The sequence below is a fragment of the Phlebotomus argentipes genome, unplaced genomic scaffold, assembly GCF_947086385.1.
Source record: "Phlebotomus argentipes unplaced genomic scaffold, Phlebotomus argentipes genome assembly contig_2, whole genome shotgun sequence".
Classification (NCBI taxonomy): Eukaryota; Metazoa; Arthropoda; class Insecta; order Diptera; family Psychodidae; genus Phlebotomus; species Phlebotomus argentipes.
Genome location: NW_026776162.1, coordinates 4,642,870 through 4,659,195, shown reverse-complemented (window position 1 = coordinate 4,659,195; position 16,326 = coordinate 4,642,870). Strand labels below are relative to the sequence as shown.

Below are 16,326 nucleotides of genomic sequence, written 5' to 3'. Positions count from 1 at the left end.
TGTCACATTGTTTTAGTACCATTTGACTCTTTTCCTGCACATGTGATAGTCACCCAGCGAGCCGATACACATTGCCGTGTCCAATCAGTGATTCCCGCTCCGGGAGCGACACGGTGTAGGGCCGAGGCGCGTCAATGTTGAACGCGAGATTAGTATATTTTGGAGCTTCATAAGCTATAGCCTCAATTTCAAGTGTTTTAGTCACATCCCAGCACCTTCCACAGTTGAAAGTGATCGCGCGATCGGCGGACATAAGGCGCATCGCAGGAACAATGGCATCCCAAACCAGTGGTCAGCTCAGAGACGTTCCACTGCATCACACGAGCGGCGTGAGTGTCGGCGATTGGGAGATCCTGCTGAGCTGGTGTGAATCCGCATTGGAGAGCCGCCTCGTGATCAAGTACGCGTGCACTTTGCTGGCCGTGGCCGTGTCATACCTCTTCTGGTGCTACTTTCGACGCCCCATCAACTGGACACGGGTAATCCACATGTTAAATATGTACCCATGAAATCCCACACTTTGCCCAAATCCTCCGCGCGGTGACCATGGAAGAATGCGCCCCAGGGAGACAGAAAGCGAGATTATCTGAGGCGGTGGTGAATGCAAATAAAATTTCCGTATGGACGCAGAACCAACAAGGCTCGTTTACACAGGAATATTACATCCAAGCAGGCGAAACACTTAATCAAACACCGATGCAGAGTCCAAAAGGGAATTTTTTGATGGATTTGCTATCGCTCACGAGATTAGAGCACATTTTCTCCGCATGGTAAACCTGAGGATGAGGAAGTGGATGAAAAAGGAGTTTGCTTATCAATCTGTGTAACTATGTCACGGTTGCTCTCCTGATAAAATTCACCCTTATCGCATTCACCCGATAGAGTAAATAATCTACTGAATGGGAAATTTACATAAGATGCACACACAAATCTCTCACAATGGCTCCCCTTTTCCCCCTCGAATCGCCCGTGATAATAATCTGTCTTGATTTCTGTTCAGAATTTAACAGACATCGGATACAGACACTTGACAGACACACAATCCTCTGACCATGCCAAGCGAGACACGATCAACAATCACAGAAGGATGCGAAAGCTGGGAATTAAGTTGCCGCCACCCTTCCCCAACGGATGGTTCTGCATTGCAGAGTCTGCGGACGTGCCGGCGGGAAAGTCCATCAGCGTGAGCTGCTTGGGGAACACTTTTGCGGTGTTCAGGAGCGAGGAGACCCAGGAAGTGTTCATCCTCGATGCCTACTGCCCGCACTTGGGCGCGAATCTCGGTGTTGGCGGAATGGTCATGAAGGACTGCATTGAGTGTCCTTTTCACCACTGGAAATTCCGCGGTACAGACGGACAATGTGTGGACATTCCCTATAGTTGTAATGACACAAGTAAGTCGTCCAAACTATCAGTAGCTCTTGAAGATTTCCCTTATCGTAGTGTTAACTATACGGAATGGGCTTTTCTCATGATGTATTTATTGCTCAATGTGTTTTCAGTTCCGAAAACCGCCAAAGTCAAGAGTTGGAAAACACACGAGATGAACGGTTTTATCTATGTCTGGCATCATAGTGATAATCTTGAGCCGTGGGGGTTGCCCAGAGTCCAGGAAATTGATTCGGGAAAGTGGGTTTACTACGGACGCAATGAATTCTACATCAATTGCCACATTCAGGTTGGAATCTCATAGCCAAAACCGATAAATTTCTCTTACTCATGATTCAACCTATTTCTGTAGGACATCCCAGAAAATGGAGCTGACGTCTCACACTTGAAAGCCATTCACGAAGCCGGAATGTTTGCCGGAAGTGATCTGAGATCGGCCAGATTGTCTAAGTGGGCGTCGCTGGGATTGCATGCTTGGGATGCTAAATGGCAACCAATGGCCGAAGAGGGACAACATCATATAGCAGTAATGAGCCTCAAGCACTCCTTCAAACTCTTCAACAAGATGGACATTGTGAATGTTAATATTACAGCAAGACAAGTACGAAAAGACTCACCTAAAATGTTTCTCCGTAAAAGTTTACTCAAAACCGTATTTGCAGATTGGACCGGGATACGTGCAATTGTACCTGGAATCGTCTATAGGCATTATGATGGCTCTTCAGTGTGTCACTCCGGTTTCTCCCTCTGTCCAGAAAGTCATCCACAGATTCTACGGACCTGACAATCTTCTTTTTGCCAAGTTTGTCGTCTGGGGCGAAACTATAATGGTATTTCCTGAGGATTTTTGCATTTACCTAAGATTTTACTATGATATTCTTAAACCGTTTCAGTTTGAAAGAGACATCATGGTGTGGAACAATAAGCAGTACATTGACAATCCTTGCCTGGTGAAGGAGGACAAGCAGATCAAATCTTTCCGCAATTGGTACAAGCAATTCTATTCCGACACAAGTCCTGGCTATGGAAACTTCCAAGTGGGGCTCGATTGGTGATCACATCTGCACAAAATCTCTCCAATGCATCACAGAATTTACATTCCAGAACAGTTCTGGACAAAATTTCTTAAATGTTTTATATTAAACTGGTGTAAAAATAAGAAATTTCATAATAAAGTGCTTGTGTACGCATCTGATCATCTTGGAATGTCATTGAATGTTCGACTGTTATCAGTTTGATATGAGTCAGCTTTTTGGCAGAGATACATAATGCTCTCTTGTGTGGTGTTATTGATTCCGCAAAATATAGTCCAACCGGTGAACACCTGATATTTTGAACCTACGATAAGATCACCGCGCCCGATAGTGCTTAATATCAACTTATCAGCGAAAAAGACACACACCACATCATTCATGCTCACCCAGCGCAATGGAAATAGCATTTGAAGGTATTTCCCCAAAGTGCACACGCATAATTTCCTGAATAACTCCATAGATAAACGACGATAGTGAAACCACAAGAGTGTGTGATTCACTCCGTATATTTGTGTATAATTTTCTAATAAAAAGTTATACTTGATTTTGCGCAAATGCCGCGTCACTGATAAGCAACTCAGATTGGCTGTGTCTCTCTCTCCAGCCACTTGTAAGTGAAGTCATCGTTGATCTGCTTCAAGAGCGGCCCAAGGGTGTCCAAGACACACTTGTGGTAATCATTGAGATGCTTCCTCTGCAATTTTTCATCACAATCAGCCCAACCAATGAGGGTTGTTTTGGTCAGATAATAAAATCACCACTCACCTCCTTCTCCGTCAGCATGGCGGCATCAATCATCTTCGTGTGAATCGGACACATGGTAACCGTCTCAAAAGCCAACGCTCCTCGTCCATCGAAGTCACGTGCAATGTTTGCCTTCACAATTTGCACGATATCTTCAATGCGAATACCAAAGTTGTTGCTCTCGTAGTATCCAGGCTCTGAGAAGATCCAACAAGACAATTAAAACATTGCCAATGAGTCGTGTTTTGGCGTGACAAACCATTGGAAACGAACATGTTCTCCTGAAGTCCCGGATCATCTGGCATCACGCGCATGCCAATCTGCATGGGACCCTCGTGGACATTGAGGAAGTGTCCAATGCCATGGCCAGTGCCGTGCTTGTAGTCCAAGCCAACGTCCCAGAGCGCCTTCCGGGCCAAAGTGTCCAGCATCTGACCCTTCACTTTGCGCGGGAAGATCGCCGTCGCAATGGTAATTTGACCCTTCAACACCCGTGTGAAGCAGTCCTTGTGATGAGCAGTGGGCGTGCCAAAATGCCAGGTTCTCGTGACGTCTGTTGTTCCATCCCTGGAAAATAACCATGAACACTCTTATTATTAAAAGACATGCGTCTTAACTTAGAAGAATCTCACTTGTATTGAGCCCCGGAGTCGCACAGATAAATCTCCTCCTTAGTGATAGGACGATTGGTCTCCTGGGCCGGATGATAGTGAATCACAGCCCCATTTGGACCGGAAGAACTGATTGTCGTGAAACTCAGGCCCATGTAGTGATCCTGCTTCGCACGGAAACTCTCCAATTTGGTCGCCCCGGATATCTCATCGATGGCTTGTCCTTTCGCCACAGCATCACTCAGCCAAGCGAAGTACTGACACAGCGCCAGACCGTCGCGCACATGGCAATTCTTCAGTCCCTCCACTTCCACTGGATTCTTAACAGCCTTCAGCAGAGCGATGGGCGTTATCTCCTGAACGCGGCGCTTCTCTGGAATCAAGTGATTCAAACTGAAGCTGGATGTTGGCGAGATCCAGAACTTTCCAGTGCTCTGCTCCAGCAACTGCACCAGGAATGGCTCAATTTGATCGTAAGGCTTCACGTCAATCTTCACCTCATTTTCTTTTTCGTAAGCTGAAAAAGTTGCCGGAAGCTTGTTCTGGTCGATGAAGAGGAAGACCTTGTTCAGAGTGATAATGAGGTAAGAGAAGAATACAGGATTGTATGGAATATCCGATCCTCTCAGATTGAGAGCATCTGTAAAATGTAGAAAAGAAATTGTAGAGCATGGAAGGAAAAGAGAATTTGAGCAACAAATTACAAGCAATCTCATCCAGAGCAGTTACAACGACGGCTTCGGCGTTCTTCTCCTTGAGAGCCGCACGAATGGACTCCAGCTTCTTCTGGACAGTCTCACCGCTGAACTTCAGCTCATGCACGATGGTTTGGTTTGACGTCTGCGGCGGCTGATCACTCCAAATGGCATCGACGAGGTTCTCCTTGACGGGCAGAAGAGTACAGTCCGCAGCTTCCAGCTCATTCTTCATGGGTGTCCAGGTGCGGAAGGAGATCAGTTTGGGATCCACGCCCACTTTCGATCCTTTCGCCAGAGATTTCGCTAGAAAGGCACCAATTGTCGGGGTTGTGGGAAGACCGTCTCTCATCAACGTCCAGTTGGAGTCCAATTGCTTATTGGCCTGATCATAGTATCGACCATCTGTCCACAGGAAGGCCTCATTGGCAGTCACCACAGCCGTTCCTGACGATCCATCGAAGCCAGAAACGTAACTCCTTCTGTCATCGTGTGCACAAATGTATTCACTCTGTGAATTCAGAAGGTTTTTCAGACAATCTCAGAACACCGCCAGAAGCCAGCCTGTCTCACCTGATGAGCGTCATCCGTCGGAATGATGTATGCATCGACGGTCTCTCCGGTGGAGGGAATTTTCTTCATGAGGCTCCGCAAGGCGGCGAGTTTCTTCGTTGTGGCCATAATTCTGGCAGTGAGCACTGAACGGTCCAAGAAAACAAATATTTATCCTCAGCAACAGCGTTTTATGCACAATCGCTCAACTGACGTGTCCAATTGCAAATCCAAGTGGTTTTATTCTTGACCATTTGGTAAGGCAATACAAAAATAGCTTATAAATATTTCAACATTATCACCAAGTCCACTTTATCTCACCATGTACGGGAGAGACAATGTACTTGAGCACAATAGATAGCATAAGTGCAGATAACTTGAATTTGCCAGAGCAGAGGATGATTCGCAAGTTTGTATGTATATAAAAAGAATTTCTATAAACAAACATAAAAACATACTTTGACGCTGAATTTGCTGCAATATTGACCGGCTAAGATGTCAATCGGAGTTTCACAAATACTTTGGCAGATAAAAAGCGATCTAGGGTAGTTTATGTAGCAAAGTAAGACACCAAACAAACTGAAATTGTTGGTAATTTTCCGCTAATTTGCAAAACACCCTCGAACAGCTGATTTTGACATTTTCTTCCCTTCTGCGCTCATCACCATCTAGCGGTGGACACTTGTAATCTGTCTCAAATTGCCTTATGAAAATTTTCACGAATTTTCCAAGTAAAATATATCACAAAACAATCCTATTTCGAGCTATATTTTCAATCAACGAAAATCTTTAACACTATCTCATGGGGTAATTGGTACGGAAGGCAGAGTCCAGAATTCAGGAAGATAAGGCAATTTCCCCACAGGATCCGTACTCCAGTGATGAATTCTGCACCTCAGTTTTGCCTTCTCCATCCCATTAATCGTCACCGTCACGATGAATTCTTTGTTCTCCAGATCCAAGTTGGGCCCTTTGATGGGAAAGTCTGGGAGCTCAAGAGCCTCGTCGGGAGCATGAAAGCCGGCTTTCCGGAGAGACGCTCTCACGTGCCACTTCTCAACCACCCAGGGCTCCTCCTTGTTCATCACTATCGGCAGAAGGAGGCCCTCGATCATGTTCATCGTCTGCAAAATACCCACGAAATATGATCAAAACTTGGAAAATCGAATCAATTTCAACTCACTTTCAAAGCAAACGGCGAACTGTACTTAATGGGCTCCGGCTGATTGGGATCCTTCTTATACTTCTCCAAGTTCCTCTCTGTCTTGTACACCGCCAGTCCAGGTAAGAGCAGATTATTGTGGGCAAACTTAGGCTTCACCGACACGATATCTCCTTTCTGGCCAAGTGTCTCGACAAATGTTGTCAGAATCACTTCAATTGGCTGCGTCTTCCGGAACTCTGTGTCTTCCAGGAGATCATACACATAGTGACGAGGCCGGAAGGCTTTGGGGGACTCATTTTTCTTGTGCAGGCCGGGAGGCCACCTCCTTTTCAGGATAAATGTATTCTGCGACAGAAGGAAACAGACTTCACATAACCTTCAAATAGGAATCATGCGAAAATTTACCCTCTTTTGCTGAATATTTGCACAACTAACACCAAGGATGCCTGAAGATGATCCTCGGGATGCGATTAAACAGGACCTAAGCATGATACTTTGTGATTTTTCACAGATTCTCCCGTTTCTCAGACGCTCTGCAGCCACAATGTTTTTCTTCCAAATTCACCACTTTCTACACTGTGAAAAAATCCTGACCGAAAATCAATCGTTATTATTCGTTTTGGATTAGACAAAAATCGCTGATTGCTTTTAATTCATAATGAAGGTACAAATATAAAAATACTTAATCCTCAAGGATTTAAACAGAAAGACACAGTCTGGACATTCATATTAATATGGGAAGATTCTTTGTCGAGAGCTTCTTCCCTGGGGACGGAGTGCGCTGTCCCAGCATCGACTTCTGCTCTACGCCACTCACGGGCTTGGACGTCGATGGCTTGGAAGGCGTCGTCGGCAACTTCTTCACAGGGCCCTTCTCGAGAATCGACGATCGACAGGGCGAACGATCGCCCAAGTATGTCTGCAAAGCAAGGATTCACTGCTTATTACCCACGAAGAATGGCTGAATATCTTGTTAAATTACCTCAAAGCACTCGTAAGAAGTAGAATCAGAATCCAAATTCTCAGAATTGATTCTGATTCTGGGAAGAGATCCTCGGCTAACAATCTTTCCACTCGACATGCGATATTTCCCGCTGCTTCGTCGCTTCCCTTCCTGAAAATCATCGCCTTCAGTCAGAAACATCCTCAAAAAACAGGACCACATTTTCACTTACTCTATTTTGCATAGTCGCAATTACTTTGTGCACCACTCTCTTGGTCGGCTTCACGACGGTCTTCGGTCTGACAAACACATTAGGACTGCGAAGATCCTTCAGGATACTCCTCTTAGCTCTGGATTCATCCGGATGCTGACCCATCTTGCGCTTCACAGCTGTGGTCATTGCACTGAAATGAAGTCCATAATCACTCAAATGCCCACGCAAAAGCAGATTAGTGGAAAACTCACGGCTTTGCTCCCACAGTTTTCGACTTGTTCCTCGCGATGGTCGTCGTCGAAGCGGTGAGATTTGAGCGACTCGGCATCGGCGTGAGCAAACGAGAGTGTCCAAAAGGCGTGGGTGTGGTGCTCTTGATCATCTTCCTGGCGCTCATCACCTTCTCCTTGTCCAGCTTCCTCTTCTCCCAGTCACTGGCAATCACATCTTCAACGACCTCGCCGTGCATCGTGAACTTTCTGTGATTCGTCCCTTCATACGCCTGCACGAGCTCCGTGAGTTGCGCCTCGATCTTCGGCAGCTTCGATGCAATCGTCTTGCGCTCCTTCTCTTCACGCAAAAGCTGACCGCCACGATTGTTGAAGCGATTCGGATTGGAGGCGCTCTTCTCCAGAGCCAGCATTCTGTCCCACAGCGTCTTCCTCTCCGAGATCAACTCGAAGATGCGCTCGTTGCTGTTGTAGTGAAACTTCAGCTCCTCCAATTCCATCTCGTGCAGCGTCAGTAAATCCTCCGTGTACAGTTCGGACGTGAAATTTGTGAACCGCGACATCTCCAAATCCGATTTGAGTGTTTTAGTCCACCAGAAGCGGATCTCATCGCGAATCTTGTCCACGATCTTCTTGATGTTCTGCTTCTTCGCCAGTTCACATCTTATCAACTCATCCTTGAGTCTGTCGTGAGTAGTCTGAGATATTTCAGTGTAAATCTCGAAGGACTGACGCGTCTCATCACCAACTTCCAAGTAATCCCAAAGAATTGTGAGCTTTTTGTGAATGGACTCGATGGACGTCTTGAGCTCTCGCCCGAGTTCTGCAAAATGCTGCTGCATATCGCGCAACTGAGTTATGCCGTCCTTGGTCAGGAGGAAAGGACCGTTCACCAGGGCATTGTCTGCGTCCGTCATCAGAGTGATCTCCAAAGCCACCAGATTCATCTTGATGTCGCGACGCATTTTGATCACTTCGGCGATTCTTGACTCCTTCAGATCACTCAGCGACTTGAGATACTCCCGGAAGCGCAGCAAATCCTCAGCTGTTGGCAGAGGATCATCCACAAGCTCTCGACACTCCTCGCCCAGCTCTGAATGGAGAAACAGGAGAAAGTCATTCAATTGCAGAAGCCGTTAAGTCTCTAATTGACTCACCTTCACAGAGTTCCTCTTGCTGCATAAGTAGCTCGTAGATCTCATCCTTGCGGCCACGCAATTGTTCACGCAGATTCCTAAGGCTCTCATCCAGATAGGCCCGGAGGCTGTGCAGCGGAGTATCCTTGGCGGGACTCAACTGGAAGTCCACATGTAAGAGGCGGCGAATGTTCGACGCCTCCTTTTGCAAGTCTGCAGAGACAAGATAGCAATTGCAATGAGAACGGTAAAGCACAAAAGCCATGGGAAAAACCTACTTTCAATGTCAGTGAGGATTACTGTTCTTTTCTTCCTTGCCTCCTCAATGATCTCGTCGAAGAAGCTCTGAACGTGTTCTACTATCACTGCGATGTTGTCCTCGCACAGTTTTGTCTCATATTGCTCGGCCCACAGAGATCTTAGAATGTTGAGACTCTTGCGTGTTATCTCACCAATATTCCCTTCAATTTTCTCCCTGTAAATCGAGAAATAGGACTCAAATCAGGAGACACAGAAAGCCTTCATGACAATTCTTATTTCACTCTGATTCCCACAAATTCTCTGTCAAATAGCTCAATATCTCATCATTCACTTACTGCAACTTCTCCAGATGAGCCATTTCTGTAATTTTTGTCTTGATTTAGCGCGAATTTCACACAGAAAACCGAATTTTTCCAGGACGCCGTGATTCACTTGTTCACTTCTGCCGCACGCCAAGATCGCTTTTGAAACACGAATCCGTTGGCGAAGGCGAGTCGGTGGGGAATTTCTGAGGTGAATATCGCGATGACAACCAACGTCGAAAAATCATTTGCGAAAACATCATGAAAGGATAGCGAAAGTTGATGAAATTTCTCCTCCAGTTTTTCCTCAATTAAAAGTAGTTATTGCTTGTGTCATAGGTCCTAAGTGTAGTTAATCGGAAGGTAAGAATATGTGGAATAGTTGTGTGGAAAAATCTCCAGGTTGCAATAATTTCTATTCCCTATTTTCTGCTGTTCAATTGCAAGGATGGCAAGGAGTCTTTCTGCGGAAAGATCCTTTAGCTGTATGTTGAGAACAACAGAGAATATTTTCTCCATAAAAGCGAGCATTTCTTAAAATTTTGTCACTGTGAATATCTCGTGGTAAATCTCTTGTGAAAATGAGGCCACTTTCACTCATCTTTGCCGACTTTTGCGTATTTTCTCCTCAGGTCTTGGCCAAAATGTTCGCTAGAGTGTCCTTTTATCCTACTCTCTTCTACAATGTGTTCATGGAGAAAGTGACCACGCGGCGCTGGTACGATAGGATAGACAACAATGTGATTCTAGGAGCGCTTCCCTTTAGATCCATGACGCAAGACGTGAGTATCCCGGAGCCAGGTGGCATTTCCACATAGTCATTAAATTCCTCTTCTTGCAGTTGATGCAGCAGGAGAATGTGAAGGCGGTGGTTTCAATGAATGAAGACTACGAGCTCACGCTCTTCTCAAACAATGCTGAGGTAATATTTCCGTGAACTTGAGTGGTATTGAGCAGAATCAACAGTTTGTTTGCTCTTCTCACAGATGTGGAAGTCGCATGGTGTGAAGTTTCTCCAATTGCCCACAATCGATATCTTTGAGTGCCCCGATCAGTCGAAGTTGATCCAGGGAGTAACTTTTATCAATCGATTCCTTCCGCCAATCTCCAAAATTCCTGGACTTGTATCGCCAGACGCTGAGGCGTCAGACTCGCCTGGAACGGTGTACATTCACTGCAAAGCGGGAAGGACTCGGAGCGCCACTCTTGTTGGCTGTTACCTGATGATGAGGAACGGATGGACTCCGGAGCAAGCTGTTGAGTTCATGAAGGAGAAACGGCCTCACGTGCTGCTCCATCGACAGCAGTGGAAAGCCCTGAGCACCTTCTATGCGGAAAATGTTACCAGAAGTCGGGCTTCCTCGCAAGAGAGCGCTGTGTAGGCGGGGCAGAATCCCAAGAATCCTCTAATCTCGCGAGATTTATTTATATATACAGCAATAATTTAAGATCTTACGGAGCTGGTTTTATTGCCCACACGCGCTTCACCGCATTGGCGATACCCACATCATTCCGGATGAACTGGATAAGTCCTGCCGCGGTGGCGATGGTCAGAAGGAGCAGCAATCCTTGGGCAATGGGCGGGATAACTGTGCCGAAAACCACGGGACGTACGTAGTCCGTGACAACGCTCTTGAATCCACTAAAAAAGGAAACATTTAGGTTCATATTTGAGCCCTTTTCTGGTATTCAGACTTACATGTAGCTGTGAATAACCATCGCGGCGGCGAGAATTGTGTCTCCAATCGCAGAAGGATGCAGAAAGGCCACCGGCAGGAGACCTAGCAAACCTGCCGAAAGAAACCTCTCGAACACCCACAACTTGTCGTGGTGATGACTTCCGCCGGCGCTGGACATCTTCACGGAGCTCGTGGTGAGCTTCTGCACGGGTGCGGCTAGGTTGATGGGCTTCGTGGCACCCAGGATGCTCCGGCGAGATGCTCCAGCGAGCTGGCTGAAGGGACTCACGCTGGCGGTGGCTCCAAACCGGGAGGCACTAGCCACCAGCGGACGAGAGAAGCGCAGAGTGGTCGCGAGAATCGATGCCATGGTCACTCTGGAAGACACAGGTGGAGCAGGTAAGTTACATAATTGATAATTCCACACAACACTCGCATTTGCCGGGCTCTCTTGTGATTTATGCATTTAATCGGTGGAGTGCAGCTAGAGAAAGCGAATTACCTCGTCTTAAGAGCGATTAATCCACAGATTTGCGGGTTTTTGGCGTGAAAAAGACTCTTTTGAGGTTGCCTCTGAGGAGAAAAACAAATGCCCACAATTTCGAAAGCGCAGTTCGAAACTCGAGCTGTCATTTGGAGTTTGCGGTGATACACGGAATACACGAAGTGGAGTAAATTTGTGCTTGAAGCAGAGAAAACAGTGAGAATTCACGGATAATGGCCACTACGCTGGAGGATAAGTCCATCTGGGAGGACTCCGAGGAGGTACTGAGTGAGGAGGTGCTGCGAATGCCTACAGATGAGATTGTGAGTCGCACTCGGATGATGGACAATGAGATCAAAATCATGAACAGTGAGGTTATGCGGATCAATCATGAGCTGCAGACTCAGAATGATAAAATCAAGGAGAACACCGAGAAGATAAAGGTCAACAAGACCCTCCCGTACCTCGTGTCCAACGTGATTGAGTTGCTGGATGTGGATCCGCAGGAGGAGGAAGACGACGGCGCGGTGGTGGTGCTGGATTCCCAGCGAAAAGGAAAGTGCGCCGTCATCAAGACTTCCACCAGGCAAACGTACTTCTTGCCTGTGATCGGGCTGGTGGATCCGGAGAAACTGAAGCCTGGGGACTTGGTGGGAGTGAACAAGGACTCTTACTTGATCCTGGAGACACTCCCGGCTGAGTATGATGCCCGTGTGAAGGCGATGGAGGTGGACGAACGGCCCACGGAGCAGTATTCGGATATTGGAGGACTGGACAAGCAGATCCAGGAGCTGATCGAGGCCGTGGTGCTGCCCATGACGCACAAGGAGAAGTTCAAGAATCTGGGCATCCATCCTCCAAAGGGGGTGCTGCTGTACGGTCCGCCGGGAACGGGAAAGACTCTCCTGGCTCGCGCCTGTGCCGCCCAGACCAAGTCCACCTTCCTCAAGTTGGCTGGACCACAGCTCGTGCAGATGTTCATCGGTGACGGCGCCAAGCTGGTGCGAGATGCCTTCGCGCTGGCCAAGGAGAAAGCCCCAGCCATCATCTTCATCGACGAACTGGATGCCATCGGCACGAAGCGTTTCGATTCCGAGAAGGCTGGCGATCGAGAGGTGCAGCGCACGATGTTGGAGTTGCTCAACCAGCTGGACGGCTTCAGCTCCACGACTGACATCAAGGTGATCGCCGCCACCAATCGCGTAGACATCCTCGATCCGGCTCTCCTGCGTTCCGGCCGTCTGGACAGGAAAATTGAGTTCCCGCATCCCAACGAGGAGGCTCGGGCGCGCATCATGCAGATTCACTCGCGCAAGATGAACGTGAGTCCCGAGGTGAACTTCGAGGAGTTGGCGCGCTCCACGGACGACTTCAACGGAGCCCAATGCAAGGCCGTGTGCGTGGAGGCGGGCATGATTGCTCTGCGACGATCGGCGAGCAGCGTGACTCACGAGGACTTCATGGACGCCATTATGGAGGTGCAGGCGAAGAAGAAGGCTAATCTCAACTACTACGCCTAAGGATTTTCGTGAGTTCCACCCTATTCAGCGTTTTCTCCTCTTTTTTTACATTAAGCCTACCCCTCGATGTTGGGGCTAGAAAAATACACAACTTTTCGTCTACATTTCTTGCATTTTAGATTTCATAATAATATCACACAATTATGTTCATCCTGACGATAATTTATAAAGGAAATATTGGGAGAAAGAGGTCATCAAATCAAGAAGTTAACGAAAAGTGCCGTGCTATTCAAAAAGGAAGATCTTCTCACTCCCACAATCTGCCCTCGACAGTTTCTATAGCAGAATTGGTAAAAAGAAAAAATAATCCCATTTCGCCTACAAGAACGACATTCAAAATCCTCAATAATTGGTATTTACAGCAAATTTCCTCGAGTAAACATTTACGGTATTAAATCTATCTCTTTGTGAGGTTTTGGAAAATAGTAAATCGGCCCTCCTTGTAAAAATCCCTTCAACGCTCCTGATATCTCTTCACACCCGGAGTGATGGCGTCACTGCGCGCAAGTCTATTGAACCTCCTCCTCAGGCGGCGGTCTCCTGGCATTGTCCTCCGGCTGCGGTGGTGCCGGCTGTGCCGGTGGTGGCTGTGGTCGCGGCTCGGCGGGCTGCAGATGTGGCGGTCTCATGAGCCAAATGGTGAAGCCAAGAATAAGTGTGAGGATTGTGATGAGATACAAGTCCCAATTGGACGCTATATTCTCATCCAGTTGGAAAATGATGCCTAAGGGACTCTGCAAAACAGACAGAAGGGTGTTTTTTATGCTTATGAATTGTGAATGTTGCGCGCAAGCAGAAACAAAACTTACATTCCTCAGCGATTCCCATTTGAACAGGAGCTGCAACTTCAGCAGAGCCAAAGCCACGGGCACTTTGGCGTCATTGCTGGTTTCGGCTGCCAAGTCGTAGCATCTCTTCGCCAGGTGCCAGTCCCTCTTCATGCCCAGGCCCTGCTCGTGCATGTAGCCGAGATTGAACATCGCCTGGGCGTTGTGTTGCTGATCCGATGCCATTCGGTAGTAAGCAGCTGCCGTCTCGTAGTCCACACCGGTGCCCAGGCCGTAGTAGTGATAGTCGCCGAGTTTCACCTGAGCGGCGGAGTAGCCTTGAGCCGCGGCTCTGCCCCAATATTGCAGAGCTCTCACCAGTTGCTCGGCGTTTTCCTTGAAGATGCCATATTCGATGAAAAAGTCTGGCAAACCTGGAAATAACATGAATGTCTCACTATCAATGCCATTAATCCTCGTATCAGTGTTTGGCGATTACGATTGCGTGCTGACACGTATCTTATTTTGTCTCACTATGACCACGCAGATTTCTCACCTTTGTCCAGGAGGAAGGCCGCATTGCTCTGCGCCACTTCGTAGCCCAGCTCAGCCATGAGGGCGTACTGCATGAACGCCGCCATGGGCTTGCGAGCTTTGTAATCCTGATGCGCCAGCATTAGATTCTCGCCCCACTTCCCTCGCTCTGCCACATTCTTGAACAGCTCGACGGCTGTGGGACAGGATCTAATCATGCCCAGACCGATGGCGTGCATCTGACCGAGATTGTAGTACGCCAGCACGTGGCCCGATTGCGAGGCCAGGTTGAAGTACTTGTAGGCCATCTTAAAGTCGCGCTTCACGCCGATTCCGCTAAAGTACATGTTCCCCAGCTGCAAGTGTCCATCCACCCATCCCTGGTCGGCTGCCTGGGTGAAGTAGCTGAGCGCCTTGGCGGTGTCCTTCGGCACACCCTTTCCCTGGAGGTACATGATCCCGAGCCCACTCTGTCCCACGGGATTTCCCAGCTCCGCCGCCTTCTTGAAATACTTCAGCGCCGTCCCGTTGTCCGCCTTGATGTTGTCGCTGCCCTCGAGGTAGATTTTCCCCAAATACGCCATCGCGATCGCATTACCCGCCAAGGCGCCCTGAGAGAAGTAATCCAAGGCCTTGTTGTGGTCCAGAGGAATTCCTCTGCCGCCCTGATAGTGCAGCTGGCCCAGTCCCACCTGCGCCTGCACGTCCCCCTTGTCCGCCAGCAATTGGTAGTACTCAATGAGGTCATTGTCCAGGATGCCAGAGCTCATGCCCGAGTTCTCCACCTCATCCAGCAAACGGATGCGATGCGTTGCTGCTCCGCCTGAGAATGTCACCTCGGAGGCCACCTTCGTGGCTACCTTTCTGTAGAAATCCAGTGCCTTCTCGCAGCTGCTGGCCACCGAAATTCCCGCCCAGTAGCGATATCCCAGTGCCATTTGGGCCCATGTGTTGTCCCCGAGTGCGGCCATCGTGTAGTGCACGAGAGCCCGGGCTTGACTCACGTTCACACCTATTCCCGTCGCGTACATGAAGCCCAAACCCATGTGCGCCTCCGGAAGACCATCGGCTGCGAGCTCCGTGAAGGTGTCGTACGCCAACTTGACGTCTATGTTCAATTGCGGATTGCCCAGTAGGCGAAACCAGGTGTAGTGAGCGCGGGCTTTCGTATGACCCGCCTCGGCGGCGGCCTGCATCTCATTGAAGGCGACATCTCTGTAGGGATTGGTCCTGTTGAGAGCCCTCATGGCACTTTCGTACTTCTCCTGAGCATGAATCTCCTCGGGAGTGAGTTCCCGCGGCGGCTCGTTGTCTGCTTCCTTGTTCTCGCTGTCGATCTCCTTGATCTCCTCTTCCAGCCTCTCAATCCACCTCGTGTGCTTCTCCAGAATGTCCGACAGCATCTCGCTGACCTTCTGCGGGTCCTTTTCCTGAGATAAATCCGGCGCCTTCACCAGTTTTATGGGACTGTAGATGTGGAGGGTGTCCTGGCCAGAAGGGGGCTCATCGCTCTCTTCGGCATTGTCGGAATCTCCGGCTAAAATGGTTGGAATTTCACATGTTACACCATTCCAATTGGAGCTGCTCTTGTCGTCCACTTACCGCTGTGCTTGCGAAGATTGGAGTCGGGCGGATTGGCGGAACTTGTGGCGCCTCCATCGGGTCCCTGGGGGTCCACGGTTCGCGCCAGCAAGCTGATATTTAGCAGCAAAATAGCTTGAGCAATCCAGATGGTCCTCATCTTTAGAGCATCAAATTAATCTACTGGGAGACAAGTATTGCTCTACTTTTAACGATACACTCATTTAAGCACACTTGATTGTCCCTTTTAGCACAAATTTACTGCGTATTTCTCCAATTAACACCTATATTTCACAATTAAAACGCAGCACAAAAATCGCCCAGCGAGGTGGTCAACTTTCATTGGTTGTCAGATGCAGTCGTCAACATTCGCACACCTTTCGAACGAATCATCGAATTGAAGGTTTGTGAAAGTTTCACGAAAATTTCATTGGATTTTCCAAGAGATTTTCTCATGCTTCCTTATCAATTTATTTCCCAATTCA

The 16,326-nt window shown here is 48.2% G+C and overlaps 8 protein-coding genes across 9 annotated transcripts; 3 read left to right on the top strand and 5 right to left on the bottom strand.

Annotated features, from left to right (window-relative positions):
* Nucleotides 1-272: 272 nt before the first annotated feature.
* On the top strand, nt 273-2,546 carry LOC132264922 (cholesterol 7-desaturase nvd). The gene is made up of 6 exons (XM_059765261.1): nt 273-479; nt 1,001-1,394; nt 1,503-1,678; nt 1,742-1,990; nt 2,052-2,219; nt 2,283-2,546. Exons 1-6 carry the CDS (start codon nt 273-275, stop codon nt 2,442-2,444), a joined length of 1,356 nt encoding a protein of 451 aa, XP_059621244.1. The 3' UTR covers nt 2,445-2,546.
* Nucleotides 2,547-2,926: 380 nt separating this feature from the next.
* On the bottom strand, nt 2,927-5,601 carry LOC132264306 (xaa-Pro aminopeptidase ApepP). Of its 2 annotated transcripts, XM_059764445.1 has the most exons (7): nt 5,484-5,601; nt 5,047-5,171; nt 4,483-4,984; nt 3,800-4,418; nt 3,427-3,734; nt 3,189-3,364; nt 2,927-3,117 (listed from the first exon to the last, which is right to left on the bottom strand). In XM_059764445.1, coding segments are annotated over exons 1-7 (1,848 nt in total). In that variant the 5' UTR covers nt 5,485-5,601; the 3' UTR covers nt 2,927-3,000. The 2 variants fall into 2 exon arrangements, with proteins under 2 accessions (XP_059620428.1, XP_059620436.1); XM_059764453.1 differs by lacking the exon at nt 5,484-5,601 and having other exon boundaries at nt 5,047-5,379.
* A 176-nt stretch (nt 5,602-5,777) lies between these two features.
* LOC132264647 (large ribosomal subunit protein bL9m) lies at nt 5,778-6,764 on the bottom strand. Its single transcript, XM_059764913.1, has 3 exons — nt 6,596-6,764; nt 6,209-6,535; nt 5,778-6,149 (listed from the first exon to the last, which is right to left on the bottom strand). Exons 1-3 carry the CDS (start codon nt 6,677-6,679, stop codon nt 5,826-5,828), a joined length of 735 nt encoding a protein of 244 aa, XP_059620896.1. The 5' UTR covers nt 6,680-6,764; the 3' UTR covers nt 5,778-5,825.
* Nucleotides 6,765-6,832: 68 nt separating this feature from the next.
* On the bottom strand, nt 6,833-9,479 carry LOC132263112 (protein regulator of cytokinesis 1-like). The gene is made up of 7 exons (XM_059762699.1): nt 9,310-9,479; nt 8,992-9,188; nt 8,735-8,926; nt 7,599-8,670; nt 7,366-7,537; nt 7,173-7,304; nt 6,833-7,109 (listed from the first exon to the last, which is right to left on the bottom strand). The coding sequence occupies exons 1-7, from the start codon at nt 9,330-9,332 to the stop codon at nt 6,915-6,917; spliced, it is 1,983 nt and encodes a 660-aa protein (XP_059618682.1). The 5' UTR covers nt 9,333-9,479; the 3' UTR covers nt 6,833-6,914.
* Nucleotides 9,480-9,512: 33 nt separating this feature from the next.
* On the top strand, nt 9,513-10,658 carry LOC132263131 (phosphatidylglycerophosphatase and protein-tyrosine phosphatase 1). Its single transcript, XM_059762739.1, has 4 exons — nt 9,513-9,639; nt 9,909-10,058; nt 10,118-10,198; nt 10,263-10,658. The coding sequence occupies exons 2-4, from the start codon at nt 9,921-9,923 to the stop codon at nt 10,656-10,658; spliced, it is 615 nt and encodes a 204-aa protein (XP_059618722.1). The 5' UTR covers nt 9,513-9,639; nt 9,909-9,920.
* Nucleotides 10,659-10,680: 22 nt separating this feature from the next.
* LOC132263124 (succinate dehydrogenase [ubiquinone] cytochrome b small subunit, mitochondrial) lies at nt 10,681-11,603 on the bottom strand. The gene is made up of 3 exons (XM_059762726.1): nt 11,458-11,603; nt 10,976-11,332; nt 10,681-10,918 (listed from the first exon to the last, which is right to left on the bottom strand). Exons 1-3 carry the CDS (start codon nt 11,586-11,588, stop codon nt 10,729-10,731), a joined length of 678 nt encoding a protein of 225 aa, XP_059618709.1. The 5' UTR covers nt 11,589-11,603; the 3' UTR covers nt 10,681-10,728.
* Nucleotides 11,586-13,063, top strand: LOC132263120 (26S proteasome regulatory subunit 6A-B). Its single transcript, XM_059762712.1, has one exon. The coding sequence runs from the start codon at nt 11,673-11,675 to the stop codon at nt 12,957-12,959; it is 1,287 nt and encodes a 428-aa protein (XP_059618695.1). The 5' UTR covers nt 11,586-11,672; the 3' UTR covers nt 12,960-13,063.
* Nucleotides 13,064-13,176: 113 nt separating this feature from the next.
* On the bottom strand, nt 13,177-16,187 carry LOC132263103 (protein sel-1 homolog 1). Its single transcript, XM_059762686.1, has 4 exons — nt 15,863-16,187; nt 14,283-15,797; nt 13,769-14,160; nt 13,177-13,693 (listed from the first exon to the last, which is right to left on the bottom strand). The coding sequence occupies exons 1-4, from the start codon at nt 15,999-16,001 to the stop codon at nt 13,469-13,471; spliced, it is 2,271 nt and encodes a 756-aa protein (XP_059618669.1). The 5' UTR covers nt 16,002-16,187; the 3' UTR covers nt 13,177-13,468.
* Nucleotides 16,188-16,326: the final 139 nt, after the last annotated feature.

What these genes read in the sequence shown, in the direction of transcription:
- LOC132263103 (XM_059762686.1), bottom strand. Translation starts at nt 16,001, where the DNA reads ATGAGGACCATCTGGATTGCTCAAGCTATTTTGCTGCTAAATATCAGC. An exon ending in GGCCTTCCTCCTGGACAAAG is followed by an intron (nt 14,161 to 14,282) that starts GTGAGAAATCTG and finishes TGTTATTTCCAG; the next exon opens with GTTTGCCAGACTTTTTCATC. An exon ending in AATGGGAATCGCTGAGGAAT is followed by an intron (nt 13,694 to 13,768) that starts GTAAGTTTTGTT and finishes TCTGTTTTGCAG; the next exon opens with AGTCCCTTAGGCATCATTTT.
- LOC132263112 (XM_059762699.1), bottom strand. Translation starts at nt 9,332, where the DNA reads ATGGCTCATCTGGAGAAGTTGCA. An exon ending in GCAAGAGGAACTCTGTGAAG is followed by an intron (nt 8,671 to 8,734) that starts GTGAGTCAATTA and finishes TTCTCCATTCAG; the next exon opens with AGCTGGGCGAGGAGTGTCGA. An exon ending in TTGCGACTATGCAAAATAGA is followed by an intron (nt 7,305 to 7,365) that starts GTAAGTGAAAAT and finishes GATGATTTTCAG; the next exon opens with GAAGGGAAGCGACGAAGCAG.
- LOC132264647 (XM_059764913.1), bottom strand. Translation starts at nt 6,679, where the DNA reads ATGCTTAGGTCCTGTTTAATCGCATCCCGAGGATCATCTTCAGGCATC. An exon ending in CAAATATTCAGCAAAAGAGG is followed by an intron (nt 6,536 to 6,595) that starts GTAAATTTTCGC and finishes CTTCTGTCGCAG; the next exon opens with AATACATTTATCCTGAAAAG. An exon ending in GTTCGCCGTTTGCTTTGAAA is followed by an intron (nt 6,150 to 6,208) that starts GTGAGTTGAAAT and finishes GGTATTTTGCAG; the next exon opens with ACGATGAACATGATCGAGGG.
- LOC132263120 (XM_059762712.1), top strand. Translation starts at nt 11,673, where the DNA reads ATGGCCACTACGCTGGAGGATAAGTCCATCTGGGAGGACTCCGAGGAG.
- LOC132263124 (XM_059762726.1), bottom strand. Translation starts at nt 11,588, where the DNA reads ATGACAGCTCGAGTTTCGAACTGCGCTTTCGAAATTGTGGGCATTTGT. An exon ending in TTAATCGCTCTTAAGACGAG is followed by an intron (nt 11,333 to 11,457) that starts GTAATTCGCTTT and finishes TGTGTCTTCCAG; the next exon opens with AGTGACCATGGCATCGATTC. An exon ending in ATGGTTATTCACAGCTACAT is followed by an intron (nt 10,919 to 10,975) that starts GTAAGTCTGAAT and finishes TTCCTTTTTTAG; the next exon opens with TGGATTCAAGAGCGTTGTCA.
- LOC132264306 (XM_059764445.1), bottom strand. An exon ending in GACTCCGGGGCTCAATACAA is followed by an intron (nt 3,735 to 3,799) that starts GTGAGATTCTTC and finishes GTTATTTTCCAG; the next exon opens with GGATGGAACAACAGACGTCA. An exon ending in CCATGCTGACGGAGAAGGAG is followed by an intron (nt 3,118 to 3,188) that starts GTGAGTGGTGAT and finishes GAAAAATTGCAG; the next exon opens with AGGAAGCATCTCAATGATTA.
- LOC132264922 (XM_059765261.1), top strand. Translation starts at nt 273, where the DNA reads ATGGCATCCCAAACCAGTGGTCAGCTCAGAGACGTTCCACTGCATCAC. An exon ending in CTATAGTTGTAATGACACAA is followed by an intron (nt 1,395 to 1,502) that starts GTAAGTCGTCCA and finishes ATGTGTTTTCAG; the next exon opens with TTCCGAAAACCGCCAAAGTC. An exon ending in ACATCAATTGCCACATTCAG is followed by an intron (nt 1,679 to 1,741) that starts GTTGGAATCTCA and finishes CTATTTCTGTAG; the next exon opens with GACATCCCAGAAAATGGAGC.
- LOC132263131 (XM_059762739.1), top strand. Translation starts at nt 9,921, where the DNA reads ATGTTCGCTAGAGTGTCCTTTTATCCTACTCTCTTCTACAATGTGTTC. An exon ending in TTAGATCCATGACGCAAGAC is followed by an intron (nt 10,059 to 10,117) that starts GTGAGTATCCCG and finishes CTCTTCTTGCAG; the next exon opens with TTGATGCAGCAGGAGAATGT. An exon ending in TCTTCTCAAACAATGCTGAG is followed by an intron (nt 10,199 to 10,262) that starts GTAATATTTCCG and finishes CTCTTCTCACAG; the next exon opens with ATGTGGAAGTCGCATGGTGT.